Genomic DNA, 16,772 nt, shown 5'->3' with positions numbered 1-16,772 from the left:
TAAGGATAGGTAGCTTAGTTTGACTGCAGTTACTTGCTTTCACAAGTTAACATAAAAGGTAGCTTGTAGCTGAGACATAAGGGCAGGTTAGGACCAGACCGTCAAGCATCTTGAAAGCCAAACTGCAGAGTGTGAGCTTGTTCCTGTACACAGCCCAACATCACTGCAGGTTTCTAAGCAAGAGATTTACATGATCCAAGGAGTGCTCTGGGAAGATTAATCTATGTGAAAATGTGTATCAAATTAAAATGGACAGACTATAGAAGGGAAACCACTGGAAGACAAGATAGAATAGTAGAATAATGAGAGAATAAGGGCCTGAATGATGACATGTAGACAGATTTCAGGAAAAAAATTGAATAAAGAATCAACAGTCTTGTCAATTAACTGCCTGGATGGGGGCAAAAAAAGAAGTGAAAAATGAGCCCCAGATTTCAAATCTATGTACACAAGGAAATAAGAGAACCATTATCAAACACAGAGAAAATGGGAATAAGAGTGGATTTCCAGGGGAAATATAATGAGTTTAGCTTTACAAGTGCAAAGTTTATGGTGCCAACAGAAATCTAGGTTCATTTATTCAACAAAGTTATTAGATCACTACTCCCTTGGGCCAGGCACTATGGTAGATTTTAAATCTACTCTGAGAAATAAAACAGATATGACTGCTGCCTTTGTGAAACTTAAAATCTACTGAACGAGACCAGCAATAAACACACAAATATATAACTTTAAATAGTGATGAGAGGTGTAAAGGAGATAAACAAGTTCGAAGATAGAAAATAATGGTAAGGTCCCAATTAAGGCAAAGAAGACCTTTCTGGCAATGTGCTAATAAAGCTAAGACCAAACATGAGAGGACCTGACCATGAGCAGACAAGTGGAAGAACATATCTGGTTTGATTCAAAGTATAGAAAAAGGTCCATGAAAGTTGAGAGAATAGATAAAGCATTACAGAGAAAACAAAAAAATTAAGAATATAAGGTCTTTTCACTTGGAATAGTACCACAGAACTGCTATTAAAAACTACAAAGGCAGGGCTTCCCTGGCAGTACAGTGGTTGAGAGTCCGCCTGCCGATGCAGGGGACGCGGGTTCGTGCCCCGGTCCAGGAAGATCCCACATGCCGCAGAGCAGCTGGGCCCATGAGCCATGGCCGCTGAGCCTGCGCGTCCAGAGCCTGTGCTCCGCAATGGGAGAGGCCACAACAGTGAGAGGCCCGCGTACTGCAAAAAAAAAAAACCAAAAACCTACAAAGGCAGAAAAGGGACTCTAAAATAAAGACAATGGCAGAATACTGTCACTTTTAGATACCAGTATTTTAAAAGGTGATATAACACAAAGAGCAGTAGTCTCAGTTTACACGGAGAAATCCATGTTAAATTAAAAAAGCGAGGCATGTGTCATATGCTACCATTTGTGTCTGTATATGTGTGTTTAAAGGAGAAGGGAGAGTATGATATACAAACTTTTTGCTTATATACTTAGAGAATATTCCTAGAAGAATAAATAAGAAACTGGTCCCTTAGGGAAAGACACCAAGAAACAGGAGTGGGAAGAAAATGTTTTACACCCTTTTGCTCAATTTTTGCCATGTGTATGCAATTAAAAAAAATTTTTTTAAAAGGTCTGAGTTCTAAAATGACCCTGCTAACAGAATAATCAGGGCATGATATTTAATCTCCTCGGGCCTTGGTTTCCTTAGCTGAATATTATTTTTACAAATAAAGTAACAGATGAAAGCATTTTGTAAGAATTTAAGGTAATCAATAAAATGCCAAGTAGTTAGTTTCTATTGTTCCTATTGTTTTTTAACATGTTTTGCAGGAGAGAAGTACGTGCAATCTATAAAGTTCCTTTCTCATATAAATTTATTTAAATTCCAAAAAAACCTACCAGTTCCATGGAATGTTGTGCCAACAACACGAACACAGCTTGGTACACGGAGATCCCAGAACCTAACAGTCTTATCTTGGGAACCAGACGCAATCATCCAGCCGCTCCAAGTGTAAAGCGCTAAAATATGACCTATAAAAGATCATATAATCAGTTATTACTGTGGAACAGTATTTTTCTATAACACATGCAAAGCTAAGTACTCCTTACTGTTGAGCACGTCTAATCTAGTTAATCAAATATACTGTGTGGCAGGGATTTTCCATATATATCAAATACATTGGCAATTTTCAAAAAATTGAATTCAGTAAAAGGCACATCAAAACCATGCTGTATAAACTTAACCTTTTTTGGTGAGTCAAATATTTCAGGACATCATAATTAGTACTGAAAAAAATATTATCATTTGAAATTAGGGCAAATTTTCCAAAGAGGAAGCAAAGGATTGTGGGATTAGATCACCAGCTTTGGAAGGGACAGACCTGTTCTGCCATGTTTGGCAGTAAGATAATGAGCAAGTCATTTTGCCTTTTCAAGTTTTGCCTATTCCACATTTAAGATGGAGATAGAACTTCTGGCCTTATAAGGTTGTTGTGAGGATTAAATTAAGGAATTATGTGTATAAGTAAAGGAAAATGTTAGCTATCATTACTGTGTTGTTATCCAAAGTTCACAATTTAGATTTTTGAAATAAAAATTTCCTGTCCTGAAGAAATCCCTTTTGATGCAATATACCCCCATTAATGAAAATGCGTAGGGGGAAAAAGCATGGGATGAACAAAAAGAAGAGTAGCATCTAAGACTGATATCACATACCGGTATGCCCACTCAGAGCATGGAGGCCCTGTCCTCTTTGACAATCGGTTGTATAAATGTTACAATCCCCTGCTCCAGCACTTATCAAAATAGCTCCACCACTTTCTGGGCCTTCCATAAATGCCAAGTCTCTAATTGTCCCATCATGCATACTAAATTCCAGATCCGGTCCTGAAACAGCAATAAGAATTTTAAAAAAAGACGCTGCTCAACTTACTGTGATAATTTGAGACTGCTAAACTGCCTCCAAACTGACCAAGAGTAGTAGAACGGTAGAATAGTATGGTTTATATTTTCATTTTGGAATTGATATAATAATCAATTTCACTTTACTGAGTAAAAAAACGTCAAGAAATCAAAATACCGACTTGGTTATCATCATCACTAAAACAGAGCTATATGTAGAGTTACCTTCTTGGCTTTTATCCCAAAGAAAATGAAAGAAAAAGCAGATACTCTCTGGAAAATATTCACTAATACAATTCTGGAAGTTATATAAAAGTTATTTTTTTGCTGACAATAATTTTCTGAGGATTAGACACCACCTGGCCACCTTGTAAGAAGTGATTAAAAAAGAATAATGCCAGGCTTCCCTGGTGGCACAGTGGTTGAGAGTCCGCCTGCAGATGCAGGGGACACAGGTTCACGCCCCGGTCCGGGAAGATCCCACGTGCCGCGGAGAGGCTGGGCCCGTGAGCCATGGCCGCTGAGCCTGCGCGTCCGGAGCCTGTGCTCCGCAACGGGAGAGGTCACAGCAGTGAGAGGCCCGCGTACCGCAAAAAAAAAAAAAAAAAAAAAAAAGAAGAAGAATGCCAATGCCTCATGAACACAAGCAATTAGAATGTAAAAAAATTCTTAATGGTATATTCTTAGATTTTACTAAAAACAATACAGAGCTATATCAGAGACACATGGGGAAACATAAAGAACACACTGGCAAGCTACTGCTTACATACTCGGCCCCTACCTGTTGCATTACAAGTCTCTGCATTGAAGGGCAGCACTTTGACGTATTTGTCATTTGATCCTGTCGCTAATAACTGTCCACAAGGACTCCAGGCCACACAGTAAATGGATCCTTTGTGATGTTTATTCCTTTTAAAACGTACCACTGGCTGCTTAGGGATGTCATGTGCACTAGAAAGAAAAATCGCAAAAAGATATTTCAATTTCTTGCTTACTAAGGTTAATGAATGTGAAGTGAATGTGAAGTTCTGCATGATGGTTGTTCTTGAGGGAGGGAGCAAAAAAAGTATCAGACAGTACGTTAACAATTTTCAAACTCTTAGATGAAATAAATTTAAAGCATATTTAAAATCCAAAAGTAAAATTATTAACCATTATTATACTAACCTTAAGTCTTATTTCAGACCACATAGGGAAGAGGATATTTTTTAAGTCTTCATTTCACATATTTTCATATATTTTTCAATTCCCAGAAGAATTTTAAAAAGAGCTAATGATGCTTCTAATTCAAAAAGTTCAATAAACATTTATTAAACATATAATATGAGCAATTGCCTGGGGCTGGGGGAAGGCAAAGGATAGAGAAAAGGACAGAGAAAAAATAAAAGCGGCAAGAGCTCTGTCCTGAGTTTAATATCTGGCAGGGGTAGATGTTTCATGACTACCCACATACACTAAAGCAAGTATAAATATTATAGTCCAATACAAGGTACTAGGCCTTAAAGGACAGGGAGAACTATTACAGAAAAAGATGAAGGCAGGAAAACTGCTTCAGTGAAGATAATACATAGTGGGGAGACCAGCCCAGCATGCAGCATGGGAAAAAGTCTGTAGGATTGGCGGGGAGAAGCCTGGGGCATTCCAGAGACTGAGTGGGACAGACATGATGGGTGAGGAGCAGCAAGCACAGCTGGGGAAGGTCCTAAATGCCATGCTCCTCGATAGCTTGGCCTTTAATGGGAGTCTAACACTGGTTTAGTGGAGTAGTAGCATCTTATTTGTACTTTAAAACATAGACTAATATTAAGATACTATAGGTATAATGATAACATCAAGTCTATGTAAGAAAATGTACATGTTTTTGGAGATTCATCCTAAAGGGTGAAATGACAAACCTAAGATTAAAATACCTTAAAATACTTTAGTAAACAAAAAGGATGAAGAAATGTGACAAAAATCTTGACAAATGCATTTCAGTGTACTAATCTCTACTTCTGTGTATGCTTAAAATTTTCATAACTAAGAAATTTTTAAAAAACAATAATATTGATAAATCTTCAACACTTACAAGGTACTTAATAGTGATAGAGAAAATAAATCAGATCAAGATTCTCTTTTCAGCTGCACATCCAGTTCATTGCCAGGGCCAACCAATTCTTTCTTTAAATGGATTTTACCTCCATCCATTTTGCACTGCCATCACACCGGCCATTGACAACAGCATCCTACCTTTCTCCTAGCATCTAATCTTATTGCCATCTGACCCAGAGTTTACATCACAATACTGTTCTGCTGAAAAATTTCAGCAGCTTCCCACTGCACTCACCATAAAATCCAAAATGGATACAAAACTGCATAACTTAGTTCATATCTATCTCTGTAGCCTCATCACACTACAGCTCACAATACTCCAGCCGATCTGAACTTGTTTTGGTTCCTTAAAAAGCCAAGCTCTTTCTCACGTTATGTTTCCTCTAATTACTATCTTCTCCCTTCTCTTCACATGGCTAGGTTCTACTCACCCTCAGATCTCAGCTTTAACACCTCTTCTTCAAAGAGGTCCTACTCTGACTCCCCAGTTCCCTCATCTCCCGTTTTACTATGTTACAGCACCTTGTATTTTCTCTTCATAGCACCTACAACAATGTATAATTACATTTATTAGTGTGCCTATCTCCATAATATCCATCTTCTCCACTAAGACAGAAGTTCCATAGGTCAATGAACATGTTTGTTTTACTCACAACTATCCGCAAAGCCTAGCACATAGAAGGAGCTCAAAATATATTTGTTAAATAAATGAATTTATTTTCATAAAAATCAGTTTCTTCAAGGGAGTCTATGAAACATCTGTGCCAGCATGAGAAATACAAAAGAGGAAAGTCAATTTAAGATCAGATTAACCTTAAATACACAAAGTCTTTGGCTCTGCCTACATAATTGTTTTTCTTTTCCACACCCTGATCTGGAATTCTGCCTATTCTCTCATATAATCCTACTTAACTAACACAATGAGCACCAATAAATTATGTTACTATCATCTAACATCTATGTTACTATCATCCCAACCTTTAAATGCTACTGCAGTCAAAAAGCCTAAATTTCTAGTTTCAGATACAGAGATATACCAAAAAATGCAAATAAGTAATCTCGCCCCCTCTGTTCTCCAAACTGGGGTTATAATAAAAAAGCCTAAGGGTTGTAAAGTTTCCAAAACATATTATGACATGTACTGCTTTTTATTAAAAAATTTTTAAAGATGTGTAGCTTGTTTTGTTTGAGTGTTTTTGTCTACTGGTATAAAAACTATTCCATTTGTGGCCATTTCTCTAACCACAAAATCTACCAAATAGTTCTTGATCTTTATAATGCCTATTTGTTTTGATAGTAAAAGCCTTGACAAATAAATTGACAAGAAAGAGTTCAAATTCGGTTTTCTGTGAGATTATATCTAAGGTATATGCTTTCTCAGTAACTTTAAAGAATTAGTTGTACACCTGACACATAAGGTCATGTGCCTGGTTTTTTGCAACATATGCCTTTAAAGATATATCTCTTATTTTCAAATCCCATAATCTGTTAAAACAAGAGACTAAAATCAAAATTAGGTTGACCGAATGAAAATTGAATCTTTCTAGGTCAAAATGGTCAAATATCAGCAATTTCATATAGTTCAACCTAATACTTCTTTGAAATTATTAGTATAAGACATTTTAAATTTTCTCCAAGTCTATAACCAGCAATACTTTGTCTTTATGTAATCAAGCTAGAATAGAAGGATCTTGCATATTTTTTAAAAAATTAACAAAAACCATGTAAATAAAGAAAACCAGACTATTGAGTGAACAATGGCCTAATCAAAAACATTTTATGAAAAACAACTTATAAAGTTAATCGATGATTCTTACGTATATTTTCTAAGTATTGAAAACAAAAGTGTAAAAGCTTAATAAAAGGAAAAGAAATAAAAATTAAACACTACTGAATGGCAATTCTTAAAGAAGGGACCATATAGCTAAGTTAAAAACTAAAGTAAGAATGGCACAATAAATCATCTCTCCTTACCTTGGATCAATTACTTCTGGATACGCACATACTCTCAGAGTTTTTGAATTTGAACCGACAGCATACAGACCACCACCTGGATGAAAAGCCACTGCTCTAACAGCTTGGGTGTCTTCTAGGGTATTAATACAAACAAACTGCTTTTTTGCTTTGTCATCCTATGGAAGGAATGAATATAAAAGTCATTTTATAAAAAAAATGAATTTGAAAGAATTTGTCTTTATCTCATTTTAAATTCATCTGAACTGTATTATTCACTTCATCACTTTAATGTTCATAACCTACAATCATACATTTTTTTGAATGGCAAATCCAAATTAAGCCCAATTTTTCTATTTTTGCTACTCATTGCTAAACTAAGCTCACATAGATCACAGACATTCAAGTTTTTCTTCATTTACTATGACAAAATATAAGAATATGCATTCCCATATTAAGTTCTCTTTAACTGTCAAGGAAAAAAATAGCCCACATGTATAGTTCTTACAAAAACAGAAAACTGTTCATGTTTCTAAAAGTAGGAAATATAAAACACTATTATTTAATCATTTTAGGGTTAAAAAAAAGTTTGCCATTATCTCCAGCAATGAATACTTTAATATTTCAAACTCAAATTGTAAAATACCCTTTTAAAACTGTAAAAATGATTTTAATCAGAACATTTAATTTCAGCCTCATTTCTATTTTACACTGTCAACCTGTCTATCCACAGCCCTCTTCTGAGGAAGGCAAGTTGAAACAGCTCTGTGTAAAAGCTTTGGTGACTGCTATTATTGGTATCATTTGAAACCACCCTGCTACCCTGACCAGGACTCGACCCTGGACCTGGAACAGAGCCCTCCAGGCTGGTTGTGGTGCACAGACCCAACCAAATTCTGTCTTTGCGTATGTACTTGACATTCATACGTTCCAAAGGCAAATCACTTCAGCTCTGGTTGTATGCTGAGAGCTCTAGAATCCATAGTGATTATATCAGTGAAGAGACTGTGCATCTCCCTACCCAAACTTTTATGTATTCCGCAATACATCCTCATAGGGGAGTAGGAGTTAAACCTAATATATTACACTCTGTTTGTCTTACGTAACTGAATTGAATTCTTGTATTATTGATACCAATTTATTTGACTAGAAATACTACATTTTCCATTAATCCATATACAAGAAAGGTGACTGTTTACCAAATGAATAGCATGGGTAGATAAGAGAAAAATGGAGGGGAATGACTAATTGATTAAATGGCCGATAGCACATTAATAATAATTACTAAGGGTTGCTTTACAGCAGAAGTGGCAGAGCCAAGATTAACTTTACCTGCTCTTCTCCATTGTATTTAAATTTTTTTTTAATTTGTTGCCATTGAAAAAATAGATTTCACACAAAAATCTAACCTAGCTTTTCTTGAAAATCAAAAGAACTAGAAACACTAGGCCAGCATATTTCTTTGTGCAAGGGACAAATATTCCTATGTACTTATCACAAAAATAGTCAACTTTATTCATTTATGTTACCTGTTTGGCCCCATAAGCATCTGAAATAATTATTGTTTATGGGGTTAAAATTTGAACTAGAGAAAATAAGATAGAGTGAAGGTGTATACTGGTTAGGGAAGGATATCTGGTTCCAAAGCAAAAAACAAATGCATTGATGAGAAGTCCAAAGGAGTAAAGATATAATAATACCTTAACTAATTAACCATAGGGTTCAGAGAGTAGTGACACAGCCCTAACTCATGCGCCAAGATCACCACTGGACAATTAATATGAATACTCTCAAAATGTGATTTCTCAGGCAACCCCGTCACTTCACTCAGTGAAAGCTCAACTACCCTGAGGTAACTACCAGCATTAACAATAATGACTATTTCTAAAGGTTGTTCTTTCTTTAAATTGAGAATTCCTTGACAAAATTTGCAAGTAAATATAAAAATAATGAACCTTCCTTCCCCTAAGTATTACCTCTTCCCCTCTTGATCTTGACAGATTCCCTGAAGAATCTCCAAGAGGTGGCTTAATGACCGAATGTTCTGATGAGCTGTGTGAATAGAAATTCAAGTACAGTTTACTCTGAATATCAAAACAGAAACTAATTTGTCCTTTCAATCTCTAATATTTATTTTTTGGCAAATGACACCCACTGACTCCAGTCATAGTTACTCTCTGGAGCCATTTATTAAGAGGCTCTGGACTCCATAACACAAAGCATAGTTAGTTGTAAGGAAGGAATGAGAAGCCATTCTAGAAAAGAGATTAAGTCAAAGTCCACAAATTTTATAGTCAGATGTCAACTACCTTTTCCCTGCTTAGTTCCAGAATCCTGGTTGCTATGCTTAAATCCTAACCCAGGCAGGAACCTGGATTGCTCTTTAGAAAAAATTATCGGGCCATGAGAAAAGACTAACAGAAACTGGACAGTTCAGGGTCCCACAATAAAACAATGTTTCCATTTAATCACTTTTTGGTGAGGCCAACAGGTAAACACATGCATCCATACATGTGGCCCTTCCTTCCAATCAGCTTTTTAAAAAAATGCCTCACTCCCAATAGTCAAATGCTTGAAGAAAGCCTCCTAAATAAAAAACAGAGACTAGGGTCTTCCCTGGTGGTACAGTGGTTAGGACTCCATGCTTCCACCACGGGGGCACGGGTTCCATCCCTGGTCGGGGAAATACGATCCTGCAAACCCTGAAACACAGCCAAAAACAAAACAAAACAGAACAAAAAAAAACGAAGAGTAAAATAAACAAGAAAGGAATTTGGAAGAAGGAAGACAATTAAGGAAACAAAAGCTACAAAAATATAATTAAAATTCTAAGAAATATAAGGGGAAATAATGAACCCAGGAAACAAGAAAAATATCTATTAAAAAATATAAGGAAGGGCTTCCCTGGTGGCACAGTGGTTGGGAGTCCACCTGCCGATGCAGGGGACACGGGTTCGTGCCCCGGTCCGGGAGGATCCCACATGCTGCGGAGCGGCTGGGCCCATGGGCCATCGCCGCTGGGCCTGCACATCCAGAGCCTGTGCTCCGCAATGGGAGAGGCCACAGCAGTGAAAGGCCCATGTACCGCAAAAAAAAAAAAAATATATATATATATATATATATATATATACACACACACACATATATATATAAGGAAAGTTAGAGAATAAGAAAGAGCTTAGAAAATAAAAATGATACCAGAAAAAATTAATCAATAGAAAATGGAGGTAAGAAAATTGCTACATAAATGTTTTCAATATTCTAGCACTTAAGTTTCCAGCTTAAAAGAGCCCATGAAGTATCCAGCAAAATGAAGTAAAATAGACCTACTCTGATGTGTATCATCATGAAGTTTTAGAACATCAGGGAAGACAAAGTCCTAAAAAATCCCGGAGTGGAAAAAGCAGTAGTTCTCATACAAAGGATCATATCACAATGGCATCAGACTTTTCAATATGTATGTGAGCATGTAGCAATGACTCTGAAACTCTGAGAAATGATTTCCATTCTAGAATTCTATACTCTGCTATACTAACAAGTCAAATGTGAAATACTTAGACATGCAAGATCTCAGAAACTTCTACTCTGATGTACCCCTTTTCAGAAAACTACATGAGATCCTAAAACAGGGGATCCAATACAGGGAACAGACAAAGGAAACTCCGAGGAGAATGGTGAAGGAAAGTCCCAGGACTCTCTAGGCCTGAATAAAATGACTTAGAAGCAATGAATATAAAGTGAACCAGGAGTGATCTTGGAGGGGTTTCTCCCAGGGGGGAAAAACATGGAAAGAGAAAGCACCTAATATTTATTACTGTAATGAGGAGTTTTATGATTTTACAGTTCTGTCACAGCACCTGCAGATAGTTTAGTACCAAGAAAACTAAGCATGTATACACATGCACACCAAAAATGAGGCAATTACTGCCCCCATGAAAAACAAAAAAGTTTTGTGAAAGGAAATGAATTCATATTATATGACTCAGTTGTAAATAACATTTACATGGCCATAGTAATGTTAACACTGAATACCGATTTAAACAAAAATTGATGTATATTAGAAGAAGGTGTAGACAAAATTAATGTGTTGTGGGTAAGGTATGGTAGCTAAATCTAATTGGCAGGGAATCAAGGGATAATAAAAACAGCAATAGAAGCAGATTATTCAGAAATGTGGAGATACATAGCAAAAGAAACAGCTAACTAGGCTGAAAATGGCAGCCTAGTGGAAACAGAAGTCATGGACCAAGATGGGTAAGAGAGGGGATTCTGTTTTGTTTTAAGTCTTGAAGTGCTATTTGTCCTTTTAAACAATGTATGTATATTACTTTGATAAAAATAAAAACCAATTTTAAAATTTGAGTTCTAGTTTGGGGGGTACACAAAACAAGTATTATAGGAACTGTAATAAAGAAGCAAATATTAGATAAACTTATATTCTTAAGTATAAAACTAGAGTTTTTGATACTAAATGGATAAAGCTAATTCCTGTAAACATCCAAATGCCAAAAGCAAGTTATGCATTTTAAAACGAACCACTCCCAAAGGTGTTTAACGTTATAATAGAGGAAGAAAATGCTCAACTATTCCCATTGCATAAATTAACATTTGTCTACTGATAACAAGATGAAAATTTTTCTCTGACTACTGAAAACATAAATATGCAAGAAGTCTCAATTGCTGTAACTACCAGAGCTGCCAAGACTGTCTTGCTGCAATCATTCCACCATGTCAGAAAACATCTTCTTGTGCCCTGGATGTCTGTGAATTAAAAGATTATTTGTTGAAAGGTACCAATGGCAAGGGAAAAAAACTGGGGAGAAGATAAAGCCTAAAACTGTATGATCTCTGAGTAAGATGGCTTATAAAAAAATAGAATTGCCTTAGTGGTGGTAAGAAAGCAAAAAGAAAAATAGGAGAATAAAGACTATTAAGAGACTCAGAAGTTAGTAGAAGAGAATATAGATAAATGAAGGCAGATCAGAAAAAAAAATTTGGTAGGTAATGAACTATAAAAACTTTCATTTGTAAGGCTCCGAAGAGAAGTTCAACTTTCCAAGTCTATTTATTAGTATGAAGTTAACATTTCCAGGTCTAACAAAGCAAAACACTTACATTTGGTTTCCACAAGAAGGTGATTCCTCAAGAAAAGGTGTGTGATTTATTGATCCAGGATTACTAGGAGTGCTTGTGTGAATATCTGAAGCATCATGTGTTAATCTCTGACTAGAGTCTTGGGATGGTGTAGAAAAACTAGTGATGGAAGAATTATTAGATCCATTGCCTTTGTTCCCATTACATTGCTGGTTGAGCGCTGGTACCTCATTACCAAGGCTATCCATTCCAATATTTAATTCACCTAGCTTTTGAATGGACCTATAAAATAAAACAACATAATTATATTAAAATAAAAACTTAGTCATATTCCTAGCATATAGAAGATTGAAAATTTGAGAGGGTAAATACATGCACATATAACATATAATATATGACAAGTTTAGTACTAAAAATTACCATCATCAGCTTAAGACATAACCAAGAAACTGAAAGAAGATCCAAATTTTCCTATAGTATACCACTGTAAAGGAGATAGGCATAATGGGTATCACTGATTTTTTTTAAAGCACCTTTTGCCATAAAAAAACAAAAAAAAAATCTGTTTCTTCTCCAGTATAACTTTGGTTCAATTTTCAACATGAAAATTAATTTCCCAAAATAATAAAAATATCACCACTATCAAATTTCTCACCAACAAAACAAAACAAGCCATTTTCGTTTCAACTGTCTAGTAATGTCATATCAACTAAGAAATGGATGACTAGAGCAGGCCATGATGGGACAAAGTCAAGTGGCATCCTTATTATCCACACATTCACTCATTCATTCATTTATTCATTCTACAAAAACTATTTGCCAGGCTCTGATCTAGGCACTAGTGAGATAAAACAGGGAGCAAAACAAGGTGGCCTTGGGGTCTTTCCCTCACCGCAAGTCTCCCTACGTCAGGGTAGCCTGACTCCTTATGCTGGACTCAGGGCTCCAACGGGCACAGAGGAAGCTGCCAGGCTCTCTTAAGATTTAGACCAGAACTGGAGAATCACTTTCTCCAGCCTAGATTTAGTATGAGAGAGGACTACATAAGGGATGTAACTACCAAGGGGTATTGTGGCTCATTGTATTTTCTAATTTATCTACATTAAAACATTAGTGTTCCTGTGTGTGCTTGTGCATGCGTGCATGTGTATGTTTAGGTCTTAAAAAAGACTTTAAAAGAGCAGTTTAATATTATTAAAGGAATTGGCAGCCATTACTAAATATTTATCAGTTAAAATGTTTAACTAGACAGTACTTCTAATCTTCTATGAAACACTAATCCTGTGAAATGCTCCCCATAAAAAAAGAGCCTGAGTCAAATAAATGTGGGAAATGCTAAGTATAAAGAATCTAAAATGCAAATTTCATATTGATTCTCTCAAAGTGGGGAGGATGGGGAAGGGGCAGAATATGCCTATAATAAGTGCCAATTATTAGTAACAGAAACAAAATATCAAGAGGTATAAAGTAGTGATACAGTGCTGTTAATAATAATCCTATCACGCTTTAGTTGATTTTTTTTCAGTAAGCTCTATTATAGAACATGACTCTTATTTCTCTGCCTCTTTCTATGTCTCTGGGAAGGAAGAAACAAAATTTAATTCTGGAAACTGTGCTCTGCTGCTAGAATGATTTGGAAGACTAAAACATTAAGGGGAAAAAAGTATATTTTAATTTCTAGATTCTATCTCTATTCAATTTGTCCTTGGTATTAGTCAGGTACTTTAATGTCCTGGTACAGGCTCAGATATATAAGGTCCAGAAAAAAAGGATTGAACTATTATTTTAAAGAGTTAGAAAACGGATAAGAAAAGGTTAAGACAACAACAGAGGGCTTCCCTGGTGGAACAGTGGTTAAGAATCCGCCTGCCAATGCAGGGGACACAGGTTCAAGCCCCGGTCCAGGAAGATCCCACATGCTGCAGAGCAACTAAGCCCGTGCACCACAACTACTGAGCTTGCACTCTAGAGCCCGCAAGCCACAACTACTGAGTCCTCATGCCACAACTACTGAAGCTCACGTGCCTAGAGCCCATGCTCCACAACAAGAGAAGCCACCGCAAGGAGAAGCCCGTGCACCATAATGAAGAGTAGCCCCCCGCTCACCGCAACTAGAGAAAGCCCGGGCGCAGCAATGAAAACCCAATGCAGCCAAAAAAAAAAAAAAAGACAGCAACAGAGAATTTATATGAAACTAATTTACAAAAACTTAGGATAAACACCCATTCATATTTATTTATAACAGACCTGGTTATCTTATGGATTTTTATAACATGCTTACCTTTAGTACAATTTAAAATTCTAATCTCTGAAGAAATTGAGAACAGTTGATAAATAATAAATATGCTCTAAACTGAAACTAAATTATAAGAAATAATTTGAATTCTATTTATAATTGTCTTTAAAGGAAGAATAAACCATCTTGAATAGTTTAACTTTTTTTCTGAGAAAGGACATCTTACTACTACCAGAATCACAGAACCTTGCCACTTCATGTTCTGACTTAATGCTAGGTATCTGCTTTCACTGAAAAATAAAACAGTCAGGAAGTCAAACTGCAACCATGACTTTTACTGATATGAAGATGACATCCAAGAACTAGAAGTAGCAATTCATCAAATTAGGATAATTCTCATAAGCCACTGACTTGATCAGAGGTGATAATTAAACGACCCTCAAACTGAATGTTCAGAGGCCTACCTAGACTCTATAGATTACCACTATACAAGTTCCTTGTGTGAAGGTTTGAAGACAGGATCAGTTTCAGGCTCACTGACTTGCATAACACGCAGAGTGTCAAGCAGATTACTTCCAATATTACTGAACCAAGTAAAGACAGTCGCCGCTGCATTACCATATTATAATCATGATGATAGCCAACATTTATGGCATACCTCCTCTATGCTAGATATTATTCTAAGTAATTTTTTATGTATGTTAATTCAATCTTCCAACAACCCTTGCTCATTTGAATATACATATTCAGGCTTCCCTGGTGGTGCAGTGGTTAGGAATCCGCCTGCCAATGCAGGGGACACGGTTCAAGCCCTGGTCCAGGAAGATCCCACATGCTGCGGAGCAACTAAGCCCGTGCACCACAACTACAGAGCCTGTGCTCTAGAGCCCACTAGCCACAACTACTGAGCCCATGTGCCACAACTACTGAAGGCCACGCTTCTAGAGCCCATGCTCCACAACAAGAGAATCCACTGCAATGAGAAGCCCGCGCACCGCAATGAAGAGCAACCCCGGCTCGCTGCAATGAAGACCCAACGTGGCCAAAAATAAATTAATTAATTTTTATAAATAAACAAACAAACAAACAAACATATTCTGGTTTACTGGTTTCTAAAAAAAAAAAATGTTACCATATATTTACCTCCTATAGTTAAAAATAATATAAGTTCATACTGTCTTGGCAGAAATTATAAGAATCATTTTAATATACTGAATTCAATAGAATCTGAAAGTTTAAGCTCTCAAAATAACAATAAAAATAACAGGTAACACTTAATATAGTGCTTACTCTAGGCCAGGTACTGTTTTAAGCACTTTACGTGGATTAACACGTTTAATCTTCATGGCAACCCTGTGAAATAGATGAGGAAACAAGTAAATAGAAGGTAGTAACTTCCCCTAGGTCCTCAGCTACGCTGGGACAGGGCTGGATCCAGAAGTAGTCTACTTCCAGGCTGTGTGCTGAAACCACCACGCTCACTGCTCCCTTTGCTTAGATGTGAAAGGCCATTTAAAGGGAAGAAGGACAAAACTAGATGAGCCCTCAGAATGCTGTGACTGGAAGAGATTAAGTAACTCCACACTATTTGAAACACTTAAAAAGCCTTAAAATTTCAAACTATACATGGCAAGTAGCAGTTGCTGCATGCTCTTAATAGCTTTTAAATAATTCCTTATATTTAAAAAAGTGACTAAAAAGACCGACCTATTGAGGAATTGTTCAGTAAGATTCTGCTGCTGATCAGGACCATCCTCCTGATTCACACCTCCTTCAAGCAGCATCTGTTGGTATATCTGTCGCTGTTGCTCCTTCTGTTCTAAATGCTGTTGATAGCGTAATCTTTGCCTATAATATTCTTGAAATTGTTCTGTTGAATCTCGAAGCTTAAAAATATTAGAAAAAATAATATATTTGAGCAGACTACAATTGAATATGTCACCACTCAACAGTAACTTCTATAAGTGCTGAATAAAACATACAGATAGCTATAAATAACAATCAGAAAATACTTAATATATTGGCTCTTTGAAAAATAACATAGTATCCATGAGTCTTAACAGTCACGTAGATCAGATCAGTTAATTTGCTGAATTCCACAGCAAGAGATTGACCAAAATGAATGGTCATCCTGGATCCCTAACACCAAATAAAAATACAAGTTACAGTTGTCACAAGGGAGACATAGATAGAGAATACAAATGTAGATAAAGACAAACACAAATCTATCTATATTACTAGAAAAAAAAATAATTACTGAGGGACTACATTAATATTTAATAAACACAATATTAATCTTATCCAACACACTTAATTTAAGCATGTAAGTGGCTTAATAGGTTACTCTGGAGGGAAGCTTATAAAATTTCCCTCAAAAACAATACTTTAATTCAAACAGCCTTTCAGAAGAAAGTAGAATAAATGGGTGTTAAACTTAGCAGTCTCAACATTCCTTCCTCACTCTTCTAGAAGCCATCTTAAAGGACTTAGATATCATAGT

General features: G+C 36.2%; 1 protein-coding gene across 3 annotated transcripts in view; it reads right to left on the bottom strand.

Annotated features, from left to right (window-relative positions):
• Positions 1–16,772, bottom strand: part of WDR47 (WD repeat domain 47) — a 56,413-nt gene that overhangs the window by 4,201 nt on the left and 35,440 nt on the right. For all 3 annotated transcript variants that reach the window (XM_081225757.1, XM_081225756.1, XM_081225758.1), the window contains exons 7-13: positions 15,980–16,158; positions 12,058–12,318; positions 8,919–8,994; positions 6,964–7,121; positions 3,680–3,849; positions 2,713–2,883; positions 1,897–2,028 (exon numbers count right to left, since the gene is read on the bottom strand). In XM_081225757.1, coding sequence (XP_081081883.1) covers positions 1,897–2,028; positions 2,713–2,883; positions 3,680–3,849; positions 6,964–7,121; positions 8,919–8,994; positions 12,058–12,318; positions 15,980–16,158 — 1,147 coding nt within the window. The remainder of the gene's footprint in view (positions 1–1,896; positions 2,029–2,712; positions 2,884–3,679; positions 3,850–6,963; positions 7,122–8,918; positions 8,995–12,057; positions 12,319–15,979; positions 16,159–16,772) is intronic.

The sequence above is a fragment of the Mesoplodon bidens genome (assembly GCF_964165515.1).
Source record: "Mesoplodon bidens genome assembly, chromosome: 2".
In the NCBI taxonomy this organism is placed as follows: Eukaryota; Metazoa; Chordata; class Mammalia; order Artiodactyla; family Ziphiidae; genus Mesoplodon; species Mesoplodon bidens.
The sequence above is the reverse complement of the archived record's forward strand: the minus strand, read 5'-3'. Positions and strand labels throughout refer to the sequence as shown.